At 31.5% G+C, this 15,365-nt stretch overlaps 1 protein-coding gene and 1 long non-coding RNA gene across 4 annotated transcripts; one reads left to right on the top strand and one right to left on the bottom strand.

The window, feature by feature from the left end:
* The first annotated feature begins 1,313 nt into the window (after positions 1 to 1,313).
* LOC135849027 (protein spaetzle 5-like) lies at positions 1,314 to 9,846 on the top strand. 3 transcript variants are annotated; one of them, XM_065369163.1, is made up of 11 exons: positions 1,317 to 1,435; positions 1,523 to 1,825; positions 1,913 to 2,149; positions 2,226 to 2,366; positions 2,617 to 2,699; positions 3,263 to 3,318; positions 3,420 to 3,528; positions 3,613 to 3,676; positions 9,097 to 9,168; positions 9,299 to 9,408; positions 9,507 to 9,846. In XM_065369163.1, exons 4-11 carry the CDS (start codon positions 2,322 to 2,324, stop codon positions 9,703 to 9,705), a joined length of 738 nt encoding a protein of 245 aa, XP_065225235.1. In that variant the 5' UTR covers positions 1,317 to 1,435; positions 1,523 to 1,825; positions 1,913 to 2,149; positions 2,226 to 2,321; the 3' UTR covers positions 9,706 to 9,846. The 3 variants fall into 3 exon arrangements, with proteins under 3 accessions (XP_065225237.1, XP_065225235.1, XP_065225236.1); XM_065369164.1 differs by having other exon boundaries at positions 1,523 to 1,855; positions 1,956 to 2,149; XM_065369165.1 differs by having other exon boundaries at positions 1,314 to 1,435; positions 1,523 to 2,149; positions 9,299 to 9,404; positions 9,507 to 9,647.
* On the bottom strand, positions 8,838 to 15,102 carry LOC135849028 (uncharacterized). Its single transcript, XR_010559480.1, has 2 exons — positions 14,973 to 15,102; positions 8,838 to 9,777 (listed from the first exon to the last, which is right to left on the bottom strand). It is a non-coding gene; the product is annotated as an uncharacterized LOC135849028 (long non-coding RNA).
* Positions 15,103 to 15,365: the final 263 nt, after the last annotated feature.

The following is a 15,365-nucleotide window of genomic DNA, read 5'->3' as shown; positions in this document are numbered from 1 at the left end:
AAATCTCCTTTTTTTTTTTTTGGAAAAACTTCCAAAAAGTTTTGCTTATCGCATTTTTTTTTGTAAAAATTGCAAAAAACAATTTTTTCACTCTGAATTATGTACATACCAAAAAAAACTTATTTTTTTGAACTATAATAATTGTAAATAATCTTACTTTTTCTGGTAAAAAAATACACATTTTTGTTAAAAAAATTCTCAAAAATTCTGTTTTTAATCTAAATGTGAAAAGTCTGGTTTTTGTCAGTAGAAAATCCTTTTTTTTTTTTTAATTCTAAAATTCCAGAATGTGTTGCTGTTTTTTTTGCCAAACAATCTGTTTTTGTTTGGATGATTAAAGTTTTTTTTTTTTTAAATAAAAAATGCAAAATCAGTTTTACTTTTTGTAAATCAAAAACGCCAAAAAAATCTTTTTTTTTGTTTTTTTTTAAAATAAAAATTCTTTGAAAATCTATTTTTTTTTACCATTTTTTTGTTATACACGTAATTAGCCAAAAAGTCTTGCTTCCAGTGATTGAAATTGAAATGAGTAAAACTAAAACTGAAAAAAAAAAACAAAACTGAAACTAAAAAGCTGAACACTGAAACCGACAAAAAGCAAAACTGAACTTTTAATTGGTCACACTAGATTAACTCCTAATTATATTTTGAAAAAAATTAATCCCCCTTTATGCTGTAATTGTGACGTAATTTTTGATAGATAACTACTTGATTGATTGCCCCTTTTTAAACATTCAAAATTTAAAAGATGATTTTAAACAAAATTTATTGATACTTAATAAATTAAATTTTAATAATATTATTAAATTAATCAATATTTCAATAATGATAAATTACTCCATCTAGTTTAATTTTTCAAAAAATAGTACTAGTGCTTTTAAAACCAATGTAACTTCGTAAAAGTTTGCCATCAATGCTCAGTGCTTTTTGTTTGCTAAAATTGCGAAAAAATCTAATTCTTCGGGGGAGAAGAATGGTCAATGGTGATTAATATTCATGAATCATTATGATTATTGATTATACAGTTCTGTTTTAAATTCAAAGAATTGTGCCAGTGGCCAGAGAAGAATCCCTTGTTCATCTTACCAAATTTGGTGCTTTTTCTTTCATCACTTGCCAATTTCAATTGCCATAGGCCACAGCACTAAGAAAATTATTCAAATTATCCTCATTCCTCAACCTCAAGGCTCAAAGGGTCATAAAATTGGCCTATTCAAAATTTCAATTAATAAAATTATCTGATTATCTTATTTTGGGAACCACTGCTGCGTTTGTTTACGTTTAGGAACCAGTTGTCAATTTTACCAGATCCGCCATTTTGATTTTCTAATTTTCTATTTTTACGAAAGTGAATTTGAAATTGATGGATTCTTTTCACTTTTTGTCAACTTTTTTCCATCATTTCGTGTCAATTAACTGATTACTTCTTCCAAAGGTAAGTTTTCCTTTCTAATTGAAGATATGCAATAGTATTAACGTCTGATTATTTCACTCAAGTACTACCTATAGGTTCTTGGTCTAGGGGTTGGATCGTCTATCTTGTTTATCTCACTCCAAGTTGAATTGATGTAATGTAAATACGAAGAAGTGATTGAATCAAGTGCTATATTGTGTTAAAATTATCATTGTGATTTAAATTCATACTTATTCATCAATTAACATGTTTACAAAACTGGTCAGCAACCAGCCCAGAAAGATTATGAACTCTGAAACCGGCGCATTTCTCTGCGATAATTACCAAATATATCTACATCAGCGTTGACGGAAATGGACTTCAAGTATCTAAATATCATAATTCGTAATTTGGATCTCAGATCATCAACGAGTAAGTATTGATCATCAACATAAGATGAAGGTAAGTCGAAGCATAATGAAGTTAATATTGAAATTAGTGAAATTATCTATACTACAGTACTGCACATCTTGAGCTTCTATATCTCTATCCCACTCGACAGTTGACAAATATAATACAGGATACATGATTTATGAAAGCGACGACCGACTCCGCCTAAACAGTAACCACCTTGGAATATCAATTATCACATCTATGTTGGAAGATTTATCGTCTGTTGTCAAACCATCACAATGGTGTATTATTTTTCGGTGATATACTTATACTTATCTGCATAGAAGCAAAAAAAAAAAAATGGTAACTTGAAATTATCAAATTAATTAACCATTTAGAAAGTAAATCTTGTATTACTCTTCTATACGTTCATTTTCAGAATTTCAAGTTGTGATTTTTTTCTGCAAGTTACTATGATCGGTTCATCTTCGTCGGTTCACTCATCGTACAAGCTGTACCTACAACAATAAACAATATGGTTTCAATTTCGCACCAGCAACGTTTATTAGCCTTATCAAGGGTAAGTACTCGCTGTAGATATCTATAGTAATGAATTAATAATTAAACACTGGACAAAGTATACGGTAATTTAAATACAAGAGCAATATACCGTACGAGTAATTAGGCTAATCGTATAACGATGTCTTATTCTTATCGATGAAAGAAAATGATTTATCACGCTATTTTATTCGCAGCGATGTCTTAATTACTGGCTTCTGTGTAGCTATAAACTTTATCCATATATTATTCTACGTTTATATTTTTCGCAGATGTTGATTTTATTTCAATTCTACGTCGCTTTGGGATTGAAACCGAATCTGTTTACCGAATCTCAATTACAATATACCCCAAGGTATTGTAAGTATAGATATATCTGTCGATATGTAATAACCTAGACCTAGGTATATCTCTAGACTACTATATAGGTACCTCGAAGGTATCGCAACCGATTGAATATTTCACCAAAGGCGAAGAGAATCCAACGTGATGGTGATCATTGCATTTCTATAATTAGGCAATCGGCCAAAAATAATAAAACAACGATGCTACCATGTCTAAAAATAGATACGAAATTTATTTTAAAAAATCATCACTCTATGGACTATAAATGCAGGTTCAGGCTTTTAATATATTCGTGACGTAGGTTAATTTCTATAAATGTGATGAAAATTTTTATTTAAAGAAATTATAACAGCGGGTAGCTTTATTGTGACGTCGTATTATAGGCATAATATTGTGTACACAAGGTAGAAGCCAGAAGGTAATCCATCGATATATGGTCGTTAATATCTCATATGCAAGATGTATACCTAAACCTAATACTTATGACGCAAACGTATCATTATTTAATACCCCCAAGGCATAAGTATATTATTTATTGCTAATTTTTTTTCTCCTCCTTGTGATGTTATACAGAACTGATCGAAACTTAGCTATCACGTTTTTAACACCAGCAACACCTTTACATACAGGTACTAATTGATTTTTGACGCCTGATAAAGAGCTAAGCTAATGAAGAAATATATTCTATGATGCTGATTTATCTACTTATGTGTGAACGTTTGTTTAATAGTTTCAACGAGAATAAATTCGAAACGTTTGATACCTCAAGATATCGATATCAGTAAATGTCTGATGAAAAGGAACTCGCTGCTGTGTAATGAAGCTAGTAATTATCCGTGGTAATTAATTCGTATTATCGTATAAATAAATATTGATTATGATGAGTTTAAACATCGATTATATATATATTATTTATAACGCAGGAGAGAAGTACAGAAAATCTTATCGTTGAAAATATTATCGTTGGAGTATTTCGGAAATGATTCGGTACGTGTGTAATACCTACTTACCTATTCAGATTCAGACCGGTAAAGACCATTTTACAATTTATTATGACTAATTGGTATCAAAAAGGAAAATGACCGAATGGTATTGTTGCCTACCTACGAACAATTGGTTGATATGATTCAAGAGGAAATGAGACGTAGGTAGTGTTAGTGCTCGAAGGATTGGGAAAAATACACGATGCTTTTTCTTTCATATTTCCTTCATGGAATTACCTATTGATGCTTCAGTCATAAAGATTTAACAGGCAGAGATGAAATATTGAATCAACGGTGCTTCGTTTAGATGTCATGTGGATGTGTATCTGATTGGAAGTTTGCCCAGTGGTTTTATTTATTAGGTATTAAGTTATCAGAAGTCGTTGCAATGTAACGAGTGTCTTATAATTCGACTTTTGATCGGGTTTAAAATTATCTTCGTTGTTATGTTGGTTTAATTTTGCACGCATTCTTTCATTATGGTTTATTTTTCTCACGATGATGATGAACAATGATGCAAGAATAACCAAATCTAAAGAATCTGAAAAAAAAAAATTGTAAGAATAATAATTATGAAGATCTAATCGAACCGAATTTTCATCGAACCGAATTTTCAGCAGCTGAAGTTGATTTTTCGAATTTATGATAATGGCGGAAATAACCTCTATGGGTACCTACCTTAATTTTCTACCAAAAAAAAAAAAAAAGTAGGTAAGTACCTAAATGTAGAGATAAAAAACTGAAATTCGGTTTATTTACTAAAATCGACATACCGAATCGATTAGCATAATTTTTCAACCGATCTGGAGTCTCCGGCAAATGTTGGCTTTTCTCCAGCAATTTTCAATCAGAGGTGACGAGTTGAAAAAAGCATTTTTTTTACAATTTGAAAATCATTATTTTTGTGAAAAAAAAAACACTGAAAACTTCTGCTACCTCCCAAAGTCGACCTTCGAATCGATTAGCTCCATTTTCCAGCCGATCCGGAGTCTTCAGCAAAATTTGAATTTTCTCCAGCGATTTCAAATCGCTCCAGAAGGCGTTGTTGTGATCAACTTAAGTATTCGGCAGCTGAAAATTCGGTTCTGAAGTCTGGATGACATGCTCTTTCAATGATCTAAATTACAGCCCGATTGCGGAGTTGAAGAGATGTAATGGGTTCCTGGCAGAAGGGCCAATTTCAAAAATTCTGACTTGTACCCCCCCTCACCTCACCTTTTTCCGATTTCATATCAAAAATTGGAATTTTTCGATTGATTAGGAAACTGTTCCGAACTCTGTTGAATTGATTTTTCTATTATTAAAACTTTTTTTACTCGAATTACAGTCCTCATTCCGGTAATTTAAATATTCTAAGGGGGTAAGTGGGCTTCAGCAAAATAAGGGCAAAAACTTTCAAAAATTTATAGATTTTTGGAATAAGAAGTTTTATTTTTCTAATCATGGCTCAAATTTGAAAACTTTGAACAGTAATTTTCAAAAAATTTCAATTTTAGAAATTGAAACAAAGGAGCTGGAGCGAATTGCAAAATGAAGGCAAAAGCTTTGGAAAATTTATGATTCACGAAATTGACTTCTCATTTTTGATGGATACGAGAAAAGTTCAATTTTCGAACGTTCGTATTAACAAAAAATGGTAAAAATTCGGACTTCGGTAAAATTTGCCAACATTGGATCACAATTGCGTAATTTTTCTCGTGTGTTTTTTTTTTTTTGAAAAATACTGAAATTTTGTTTTGCAGTGGTGAGGTCTAATAGTTTTAATGTTCTTTTTCACGTCATTTTTAAGCGTTTTTAGCACTTCATGTTGCATTTTTGGGAATTTCATGTTTTTCTTTTTCAAGCAGGCAATTTTTAACGATCTTAATAGGTAATTTTTTTGAGTGGTTTTAACTTTATTCTTACTCGTTTTAAAAACTTTTTTTTTGCACTTTTTGCAACTTTCATTAAAATTTCAACACTTATTGGTCATTTTCAGTGATTTTGTTTTTTTTTGTCGTTTTTTATCTGTGTGTTTTACTTACATCGTTTTTATACTTATTTGTGTATTTTTAGCAAATTTTACCGGAATTTCATCACCTTTTTTAAGAATTTTAAGAGATTTTATTGCTTTTTTTTTTTTTTTTTTTGAAAATTGTTTCATCATTTTAACTTTGTTTTGAAACTTTTTCATGCGTTGGGGCAACTCTCGTCGAAATTTTAGTGGGTAGTTTTTGGTGCATTTCAATGATTTGATGCTCCTTTGGACTTCGAGTATTTTTTACAGCATTTCAATACGTTTTCAACTCTTTTTGGGCACTTTTGGCAAATTCTATTGATAATTGGCCTCCTTTTCATGTCATTCTCAGCGGATTTGATTTTTTTTTTGAGTGTCTTCAGTGTGTTTTCAGCATTTTTTCACGTATTTTTGCCAAAATTCTCTAAAGTTTGAATATTTTTAGGGAATTTTAGAGATTCTAATGCATGTTTGACAACTTTAAACTCTGATTTTTGGATGCTCCTTTGGACTTTGAGTATTTTTTACATCATTTCAATACGTTTTCAACTCTTTTTGGGCACTTTTGGCAAATTCTATTGACATTTGACCTCCTTTTCATGTCATTCTCAGCGGATTTGATTTTTTTTTTTTTGAGTGTCTTCATTATTTTAGTGTGTTTTCAGCATTTTTTCATGTATTTTTACCAAAATTCTCTGAAGTTTGAATATTTTTTGGGAATTTTAATGATTTTCTCTGATTTGTAGAAAATTTTGATGAATTTTCATCTTTTTTGGTAATTTTAGGTGGTTTTCCTTCATTTTAAACAAGTTTTTGACACTTTTTCACTCTTTTTGGCTAATGTTAGCAACTTTTTAAGCATTTTTTTGATAGTTTTCAGTGATTTTAATGCTTTTTTTTTGGAGTCGTTACTTCATTTTAACGTATTTTCAAAACTTTTTCATGCGGTTTTAGCTACTTTTGTTAAAATTTCAGCAGTTTTTGGACATTTTTACTCACTTATTATTTATTTTGATAGTTTTTTTTTAAAATCATTTTTACACGTTTTAAACAGTTTTTCATGAATTTTTGGCAACTTTTTCTATTTGTATACTTACTTTTTGGGTATTTTTGAAAATAATTTCATTGCTTTGTTATGCGTTTTTCTATCCGTTCGTGTATAATTCACCAAAAATTAATCGAATAATTCGATTCGTTCGCGAATGATTTATTAACAATTGATTAATTTGTTCGTCGATTCGTTCGCGAATGATTCGCGAAAAATTAATACAACGAATGATTCATTGACAATTGATTAATAGGTTCGTCAATTCACTCGTGAACAATTCACCAAAAATAAATTGAATAAATCGAGTCGTTCGCGAATGATTCACGAAAAATAATTCAATGAATCGAGTCATTCGCGAATAATTCATCAACAATATTCGTTCGCGAATGATTTACTAACAATTGATAAATTCGTTCGTGAATGATTTCGATTTACCCGAAAATTAATTATATGAATCGATTCGTTTGCCAATGATTCATTATTTATGAATCAATTCGTTCGCGAATAATTCACAAAAAATAATTCAATTCGTTAGTTAAGTGATTCACCAAAAATTGAGTGAATGAATCGATTCGTTCGCGAACGAGTCACTTATACGAATCTATTCGTTTGCGAATGATTCATCAAAAATGGAGTGGATGAATCGATTCGTTCGCGAACGAGTCACTCATACGAATCAATTCGTTCGCGAATGATTCATCAAAAATTGAGTAAATGAATCAATTCGTTCACGAACTACGGAACGAGTCACTTATACGAATCGATTCGTTCGCGAATGATTCATCAAAATTTGAGTTAATGAATCGATTCGTTTTCGAATAAGTCACTTATACGAATCAATTCGTTCGCGAATGATTCCTCAAAAATTGAGTAAATGAATCAATTCGTTCAGGAACGACGGAATGAGTCACTAATACGAATCGATTCGTTCGCGAACGAGTCACTTATACGAATCAATTCGTTCGCGAATGATTCATCAAAATTTGAGTTAGTGAATCGATTCGTTTTCGAACGAGTCACTTGTACGAATCATTTCGTTCGCGAATGATTCATCAAAAATTGAGTAAATGAATCGATTCGTTCGCGAACGAGTCACTTATACGAATCAATTCGTTCGCGAATGATTCAGTAACTATTGATCATCTGAAAAGTCGGTCTTCTCACGCTAAATGGGTGAGTGTTTTTTTATTAATTTGGAGTGATTTTAATGGTTTCTTATTTACCTTTTTTTGAATATTGTGATGGCCAATGGGCTTCAAACACTTTTTTATGCATTTTGCCTTTGGGTAAAATTTTAGTCAAATTTTCTAGGTTTTGGCTCCCTCAATTTTTTGTACCAAGATTGGCGCTCGCTTTCAATAGCTTTTCCGTCAAGACAAATGTACATACGCGTATCATAAGATCGAATTTTCAAATTGATTTTTGAAAAAAAAACAACCAAAAAAAAACAAAGATATTGCAGCCTTCTTAAACACGATTTAATTCGATCGTTTTTAGTGATCTGCTTCAACGTTAGGTGCCTATTAATTAGGTAATGAAAAAATCAAATATACCTAATCATTAAAAGAGGCCCATTTTTCATGGGGACCCAAATCCACCCAGCTACTGCCCTTTTGCCTGTTTGTTGAATCTGCCTCTTCGAATTAGGTAGTAGGCACATGAATGCATCTCGAAAGAATAAAAATTTCTGTTCTGTTATCAATATAATTAATTTTCTTTGAAATTATCTTTTAGTTTTTATTGTAGTGGTTTTTCGAAATTGATATTGTGGTATTATATCCAGATCTACACAGAGTAGGTACGCATTATTATGTTCTGTTTGTCTTCAAAATGAAACAATCGTATCAATTTCGTAGTGATGAGTTCGATTACTCGTAATTAACTCATCAGACTATAGGTTACTAGGCCTAGGTTTGATTTAAATATGAGTTGAAAAAAAAAACGAATAACCGACCGATTTATAAGACGATTGTTTCCGACAGCAATTAAGTACCTACCTATATAGAAGATTGATAATTAATAATATTTCCGAAACAATAACTTTGTTTTATCGCATTATTATTGATAATTAATTCGGTAAATCTAGCGTGATAAACTTCCAAAATGATTGAAAATCAAAACCACAACGTGTAAAAGTTATAATTGACAGTGTTGTTACAGTACAATTCATTTACTTAGCTTAGCCTGTGTTTTGCTCGCATTGCGAAAAAAAAAAACTTGAAAGTTCAGCGTTTTTTTTTCTGATTACTGAAAATTAGTACAAGGATGGCTGACGACAATATATTTTGTTATTTTAATTTAAATTATTAATTAACAATTTAATTCGATGAATGAAAATACATTATTCCCAGAGTTAATATCGCATAATTTTTTTTTTCAGCTATCCTCATCAGATCTGAAGACAAACATCAAGTCGAACGAAATCAACGAACATCAATTCTGCAAATTTGTGGTAAGTACAAGTACAGTCCTACGCGCTTTTGGTGACGGAAATGGAAAACCGCATCGTAAAACACTACTAGTAAATGGCTAACAAGTAACATTAAAATTTCCATCGATAATGCTTATGGTACTTATCGCAGGAGACTATACAAGTTCCAAAAATAGCTCGCAATAAAGATTTAGATTTACGTTACATCATTCAAGGAGATACACCCGATACACAACGTGGGATACGTACAGAAGCCTGTTTGTATGCGAATCTCCTACCTACGATAATAATTTTAAAATACGATAATTAATTATTTTACAGCGTTATTATCTAAATAAATTTATCGATTATTGTTATAGGCCTAAGCCCAATGACGAGTGTGCGTTCGCATCGTATCTGCCACCTTCGGTAACGGTGCGTTGTGTGCAGAAGTTCATGATGAAGAGACTGGTAGCATTGGAGCCATTAACCGGTGACGCGTATTTCGACGACTTCCTAATACCTTCTTGTTGCGTTTGCATGTACCAGAGTAAAGATGAAGGAGATTACGAAGATTGAACGATGAGATTTCTGGATCACGTTTTCTTCGCGCGATTTTTATTGACGTAGATGTGTATTCATTTAAATTACCTAAACGATCGAATAAGTAACTCACGGTTAAATATATCTTCATTTTACGACGATCCCTTACGTCAAAAATTGCATTAGGTTTATTTTTGGACTTTGGCAGGTATACATAGATAGATAGTGATACCCGCATGCAGAAATTTACGCTGGTTTAGTTTCTTCTTCGCTATAGTCGTGATTCATTTGTGCAGATAAGATTGTAGTACGAATATGATTTATGACGTATTGAGAACGTGGGTAGGTATACATAGTATGTGCTTAGGTTGTTATTATAGTATAATGTAGTAGGTACTGGTGAATTGAACTTTCATGGTGGGAAATCTCTCGTTTGTACGGGTTTGCCTGGCATGACGTAATGGTAAAGGACCAACGACTAGTTTTGTCATTTGATTTCTTCGCCATCTCTGTTATATACTTGATTGGCAGAATCACCTACGAGAAAGTAGACCGAAAAAATTCCATCTTCGGAATACCTGAGACCAAGACCTACCTACTCGTAAGTGATCAACATTATTCAACAACGTTACGCCAGTCTTGGAAAAGACCAATGTGCAGTGTAGGTTCGTTTTATAACTATAATCTATATAATTTGACCAAATACCCAGGTCATGTCTGAAAGCTCGCCACGTTGCGGTTGGATTGCCGAAAAATACCAAGATGCGTATAAAGTTCAACCTATAGTGGTGTGTGCAGTGATCTTATGCGTTCGAATATTTGTATCTGCCTATGTAATTAGAATTACCTATCTTGTGTTTTTTTATCGTGTGCAGGTGATGATGAAGTCGTTGAGATGTATCTACAAGATGAATTGAGACTTTGAATGGCGACGATTGAACTGAAGTCGAAAATATTGATCTGCCTACTTGGTGAGCGTCGTTTGAACCGAAATTTACCCAGTGGTGAGAATTTTCTCACAAAGATCATCGTGAATAAGGTGTAGTCGAGTTCTGAGCAAATGATAAGGTAAATTTGATGCAGAAATATGATAGTCTGAGTAGAACTTAATAGGATTGGGCAACAGCGTTGGAGAATTCAAGACGTAGTTTTGCCTAGTTGACATTTTTTGATCGATATTTGAGAATTTTCGTTCAATTCCAATTCAGTATGAAATCCATCAGCGAGGTAAGAAAAAAAGGAGTTGGAAATTTGAAAATGATATCAAATTTTGAGAATAAAAACAATAAACGTGCTCCTGTAAAATTGAAGAACTCGAACCAAAATAGGTTAGAACCATCTCACTGAGGTCCAATACTTATCGAGTTGTTTTTTTTTTAATCCCATTTTTTTGAATTTTCCTCCCTCCTCCCTCCTCGCTTCTTGTACTATCATCCTTGAACTTGGTCTTTCAAAGTTCCAAATAATCACATCTGTTCCTTGGTAGGTTCTCAAGGATGCTGAATTCGAATAGATACTCTCAATACCCCTCCACATCTCGCCCTCTCCCTAAATTTTGAGAAAAAGTTTGAAAAATTATGAAAATATGGTGTGGCTTATGTCAATTTACATTTAATTGAAGGTGCTTACTTTGTTTGAATAACTAATTATTTTTTGGATTTGTGTCCTCGATGTTCCCCTCCCTCCCCCCTTCAGCCCTCACATTCTAAAAATTGGGATACATTACACATTTTTTGTTATTTCATTTTCCCTCTTTCTTTCTTTTTTTTGAGGGGCAAGGCTCGTACTCGATTACTAGTTATTGAAATTTTACAAATTTTCAAAAATTGTATTTTTTTACATTCTTACCTATAATTTTCAAAAGTGTACATTTGCTACACTTTATGGTTAAAAAATCCTGCATTTCGCTAAAATTGCCTTGCAAAAAATTGTCGCTTTTTAGAAAAAAATTTCAAAAAAAGATGTTTTTTCTTTCAAAAATTGCCCAAAAAGCTTCGCTTTTTAGCAGAAAAATTATGATAAAGTTTCCCATATTCAACAATAATGAGGAAACATACCAATCGTTTTTTGCCAATAATTGATAAAAAGTTATGCTTTTTTCCAAAATTGTCAAAAGTTGTCGCTTTTTCGAAAATAAGTAAAAATTATCGTTCTTCTGGAAGAAATTCCGAAAAATAGTCTTACTTTTTTCCAAAAAATTGTCCAAAAGTTTAGTTTTTTTGCCAAAAATTTCCAAAAATTACCAAGAAGTGTCATTTTTTCCCTAAAAAATGTAAAAGCCTCAATGGTTGCCAAAAATTTTTAAAAATTTTGCTTTTTGCAAACATTTAAAAATTTGTTTCTAGAAAAATTTGTTGTTTTTGGCAAAATTGGTAAAATAAGTCATTTTTTTGCCAATAATTGCCATAAAATTCTGTTTTTATAGCTAAAACGACCCAGTCTTGCTGTTTGCCAAAAATTGTCAAGAATTCTCGCGTTTTCAAAAATTAGTAAAAATTCTCGTTTTTTTGCAAAAATTCCAAAAAGGCTCGAGTATTTTTTTTTCCAGAAAATGTCCAAAAGTATGTTTGCTTTTTGCCAAAAATTGCCAAAAATTGCCAAGAATTACCACAAAGTGATGATTTTTCATCTAAAAAATGTAAAAAGGTCTAATTTTTCAAAAAAATTTCTTTACTTAGGTAATAATTTCTAAAATTTCTACTTTTGCTAAAATTTTTGAATTTTGCCCTTTAAAAAAATGTTTGATTTTTAGAAGAATTGCTAAAGATTCTGGTTCATTTTTTCTTTTAGAAATTATATAATTCAAAACCCTTCCTTTTTTGCCCCAGAAATTGCCAATAAAATCTTGGCTTTTTCAGTTTGTCAAAGTCTTGCTTTTTTCAAAAATTTCAAAAATCTCGCTTTGATAAAATTGCTAAAAATTGTCGTTTTTTTTTAAACAAAAAAATCTATAAAATCGTTCTTTTTCTCAAAAGTCCTGCTTTTTTAGTTTCTTTTTTTCAAAATTATCAAAGTCATGCTTTTTGCCAAAATTTGCCAAGAATTACCCAAAAGTGATGGTTTTTTATCTAAAAAATGTAAAAGGTCTTACTTTTCGAAAAAATTTCTTTGCCAATAATTTCCAAAAATTTCTGCTTTTTGCTAAAATCGTTAAATTTTTGCTTTTTAGAGAAATTGTTAAAGATTTTAGTTTACTTTTTCTTTCAGGTATCCCTTTTTTTTGCCAGAAATTGTCGAAAAATCTTGCTTTTTCAGTTTTTGCAAAATTGTCAAAGTCTTGCTTTTTGTGAAAAGTTGTAAAAAATTCTCGTTTATTGCTAAAAATTGTCGTTTTTTTCACAAAAAACCAAGATCTAAAAAAAACTCTTTTTCAAAAACTTTTCCTCTTGTTAAAATTGTCAAAGCCTCTCTGTATTTTGCTAATACAAAATTCTCATTTTGTAACCAAAAATTGTCCAGTAGTCTCACTTTTTTCTCAGAAAATCAACTTTTTATAAAATAAAAAAAAATTACTAGAGCATTCTGTCTTTTCTTGTGATTTTTTTCTACATTAAAATGTTTTGCTTGCGTTTGCAAATCACTTTTTCGATTACTATTTTTTTTTGGAAAAAAATTTAGTACGAGCCTTATGGTTTCAATTTAGGATTTTAAAAATAAACCTCTATTCTCTCAGAGTCAAAATAGGTCTGAAATTATTAGAATATAATTATAAAATTTTCAGAGTTGAGGCTTGACATGTTTTTTTTTTTCAATAAGACCAAAAGAAATATTAAAACTTTCAGAAAAATGTTTGAAGCGAGCCCAGCTAGATTTGGAAAAGCACGCAATAAAATATCTCCAGCTTTCAAATTTCAGATGCTTAAATGCAATTTTTCGATTTTTGTCGAATTTTTGAAAATCAAATTTCTGCCAAAAAAAATGATGAAAACATCATAATTTCGTTAAATTTACCCAGAATGAACCCCCCTTCCCCCTTCAATCGTCTTAATACGGTTTCGAACGGTTTGAAAAGTTATGGAGTCTCCAGCACACTTTTCAAAGTTGAAATCTTCACGAAATTTTTTCAAATCAAGTTGGAAAAGCTAAAAGTCACTCTGTACCTCTGTGAAGTCGACTGCAGTTGGAATCCAATCATTCTGGAGCCTCCAGCAAAATTTTGGAAATTCCAGTTTTCAAAAAAAAAAAAAAAAAATCTGTTTGAATCAACTTTAGCAGATATGCTTGCGCGATTGGCACTTTTTAGTGACCCACAGGACCCACTTGACCTATTACACGTAATTTTTCCAACATTTTTGGCTGCGTGTTCGAAATCGTATTTTTCTCCAGCATTTCCGTTCTTTGAAAATTTGTAAAATTAACTTTCCTCTTACGGTTTAACAAAAAAAAAAAATCTGAAATTCAGTTTACACCCCCTATTTTCAACATTCCGAGTCAAGTGCAGGATGATTTTAAGCTGTTCAGAAGCTTCCAGCAATTTTTTTTGGAAATTTCAGCTTTTCAGAAACGCCATGGAATTTGTTGTCCACCGATTCCGTAGCTAAAAATTTAGCATCAATCGCGAGCATATGCTTAAAGTTGATTTTTACAATTATTTTATGTACGTTTTTTTTTTTTTGGAAAACTTGAATTTCTGGAACGTGGCTGGAGGCTCCAGAGCGACTTGAAACCAGTTCCAGTCGACTCAGCATGTTGAAACTAAGATATGGTGTGGCTTTTAGCTTTCCATTTTTAGTTGGTAAAATTCAGTGGAAATTTCAATTTTCGAAAATCTGCTGGAAGCTACAGAACTTCTGAAAGTGGTTCGAAAACGTTTTCAATCAAATTTTTTTTGAAGAGGGGGGCTTGAAAGCAAAAAAATATTCCAAATTTGAGCTTTCCAAGTCAATTTGATGGCATTTTGATTTTTTCACATTTTTGACCCAAATTTGATTTTCTAAAATTCACCAAAAATTAAAAATTGCACGTCAGCACTTTAAATTTTGTGAGTATTGTGAGAGTTTATACCTAAATTTGTGAAGTGTTTTTTTGAAACAAATTAAAGTAATACTTGAGATGAAAAAAAAAATGAAATTAAAAGATGAAAAATACGAGTAATACGTACATAAAACAATAATTCTCACGCCATTATTGATCGTCTTTTTTCAATTAAAAAAAAATTCAATCCACTTGTTTATTTTTAAATTTAAACTTTGAAAAAAAAAATCAGCACAGGTATTTTTACCTTACAATTATTATATTTTTTTCACAATTTTACGTTTCATAAAAATGCATTAAAAACGTGTATTTTTCCAATTTTTGCCCACCTGCAGCTTCACGAATACCGAATCCACCATCTGTGAAAATTTTTCGTAATCCATTCGAGAGAAAAATCCTTTCCATAATCACCGATCAGTCCTTTGAAGAATTTTTCTCGACTGCAGTAAATCGCCCTTGAGCAATCGTCTCATCATCATCCCCACGCTCCAACGATCCAAGTCATCAAGTCCAGCCTCCTGCTATGGAGATGGCATTTTTCCGACGTTCTCGTCTATAGTACACGCTAATAGTATGATCTCGCGCTCGCGAACAAGACACCAGATAACGATAAGACCGGCGCTAGACTAGTGGTCAGGGTCAGTATGAAAGTTCAGCGTTGTTTACAGTACGATTTTGCAGAGGTGGGGATTTTTTCTGGTTTGAATTACGATAGTTTGGTT

Source organism: Planococcus citri, chromosome 5 (genome assembly GCF_950023065.1).
Source record: "Planococcus citri chromosome 5, ihPlaCitr1.1, whole genome shotgun sequence".
NCBI lineage: Eukaryota > Metazoa > Arthropoda > Insecta > Hemiptera > Pseudococcidae > Planococcus > Planococcus citri.
Note: the sequence above shows the minus strand (reverse complement) of the source record. Positions and strands in the feature narration are given on the sequence as shown.

Bases quoted from the DNA above. Each gene is read 5' to 3' on its own strand.
- LOC135849027 (XM_065369163.1), top strand. From the start codon at position 2,322: ATGGTTTCAATTTCGCACCAGCAACGTTTATTAGCCTTATCAAGG. The intron at 2,700-3,262 runs GTATTGTAAGTA...GATGTTATACAG, and splicing joins CAATTACAATATACCCCAAG to AACTGATCGAAACTTAGCTA. The intron at 9,409-9,506 runs GTATGCGAATCT...TTATTGTTATAG, and splicing joins ATACGTACAGAAGCCTGTTT to GCCTAAGCCCAATGACGAGT.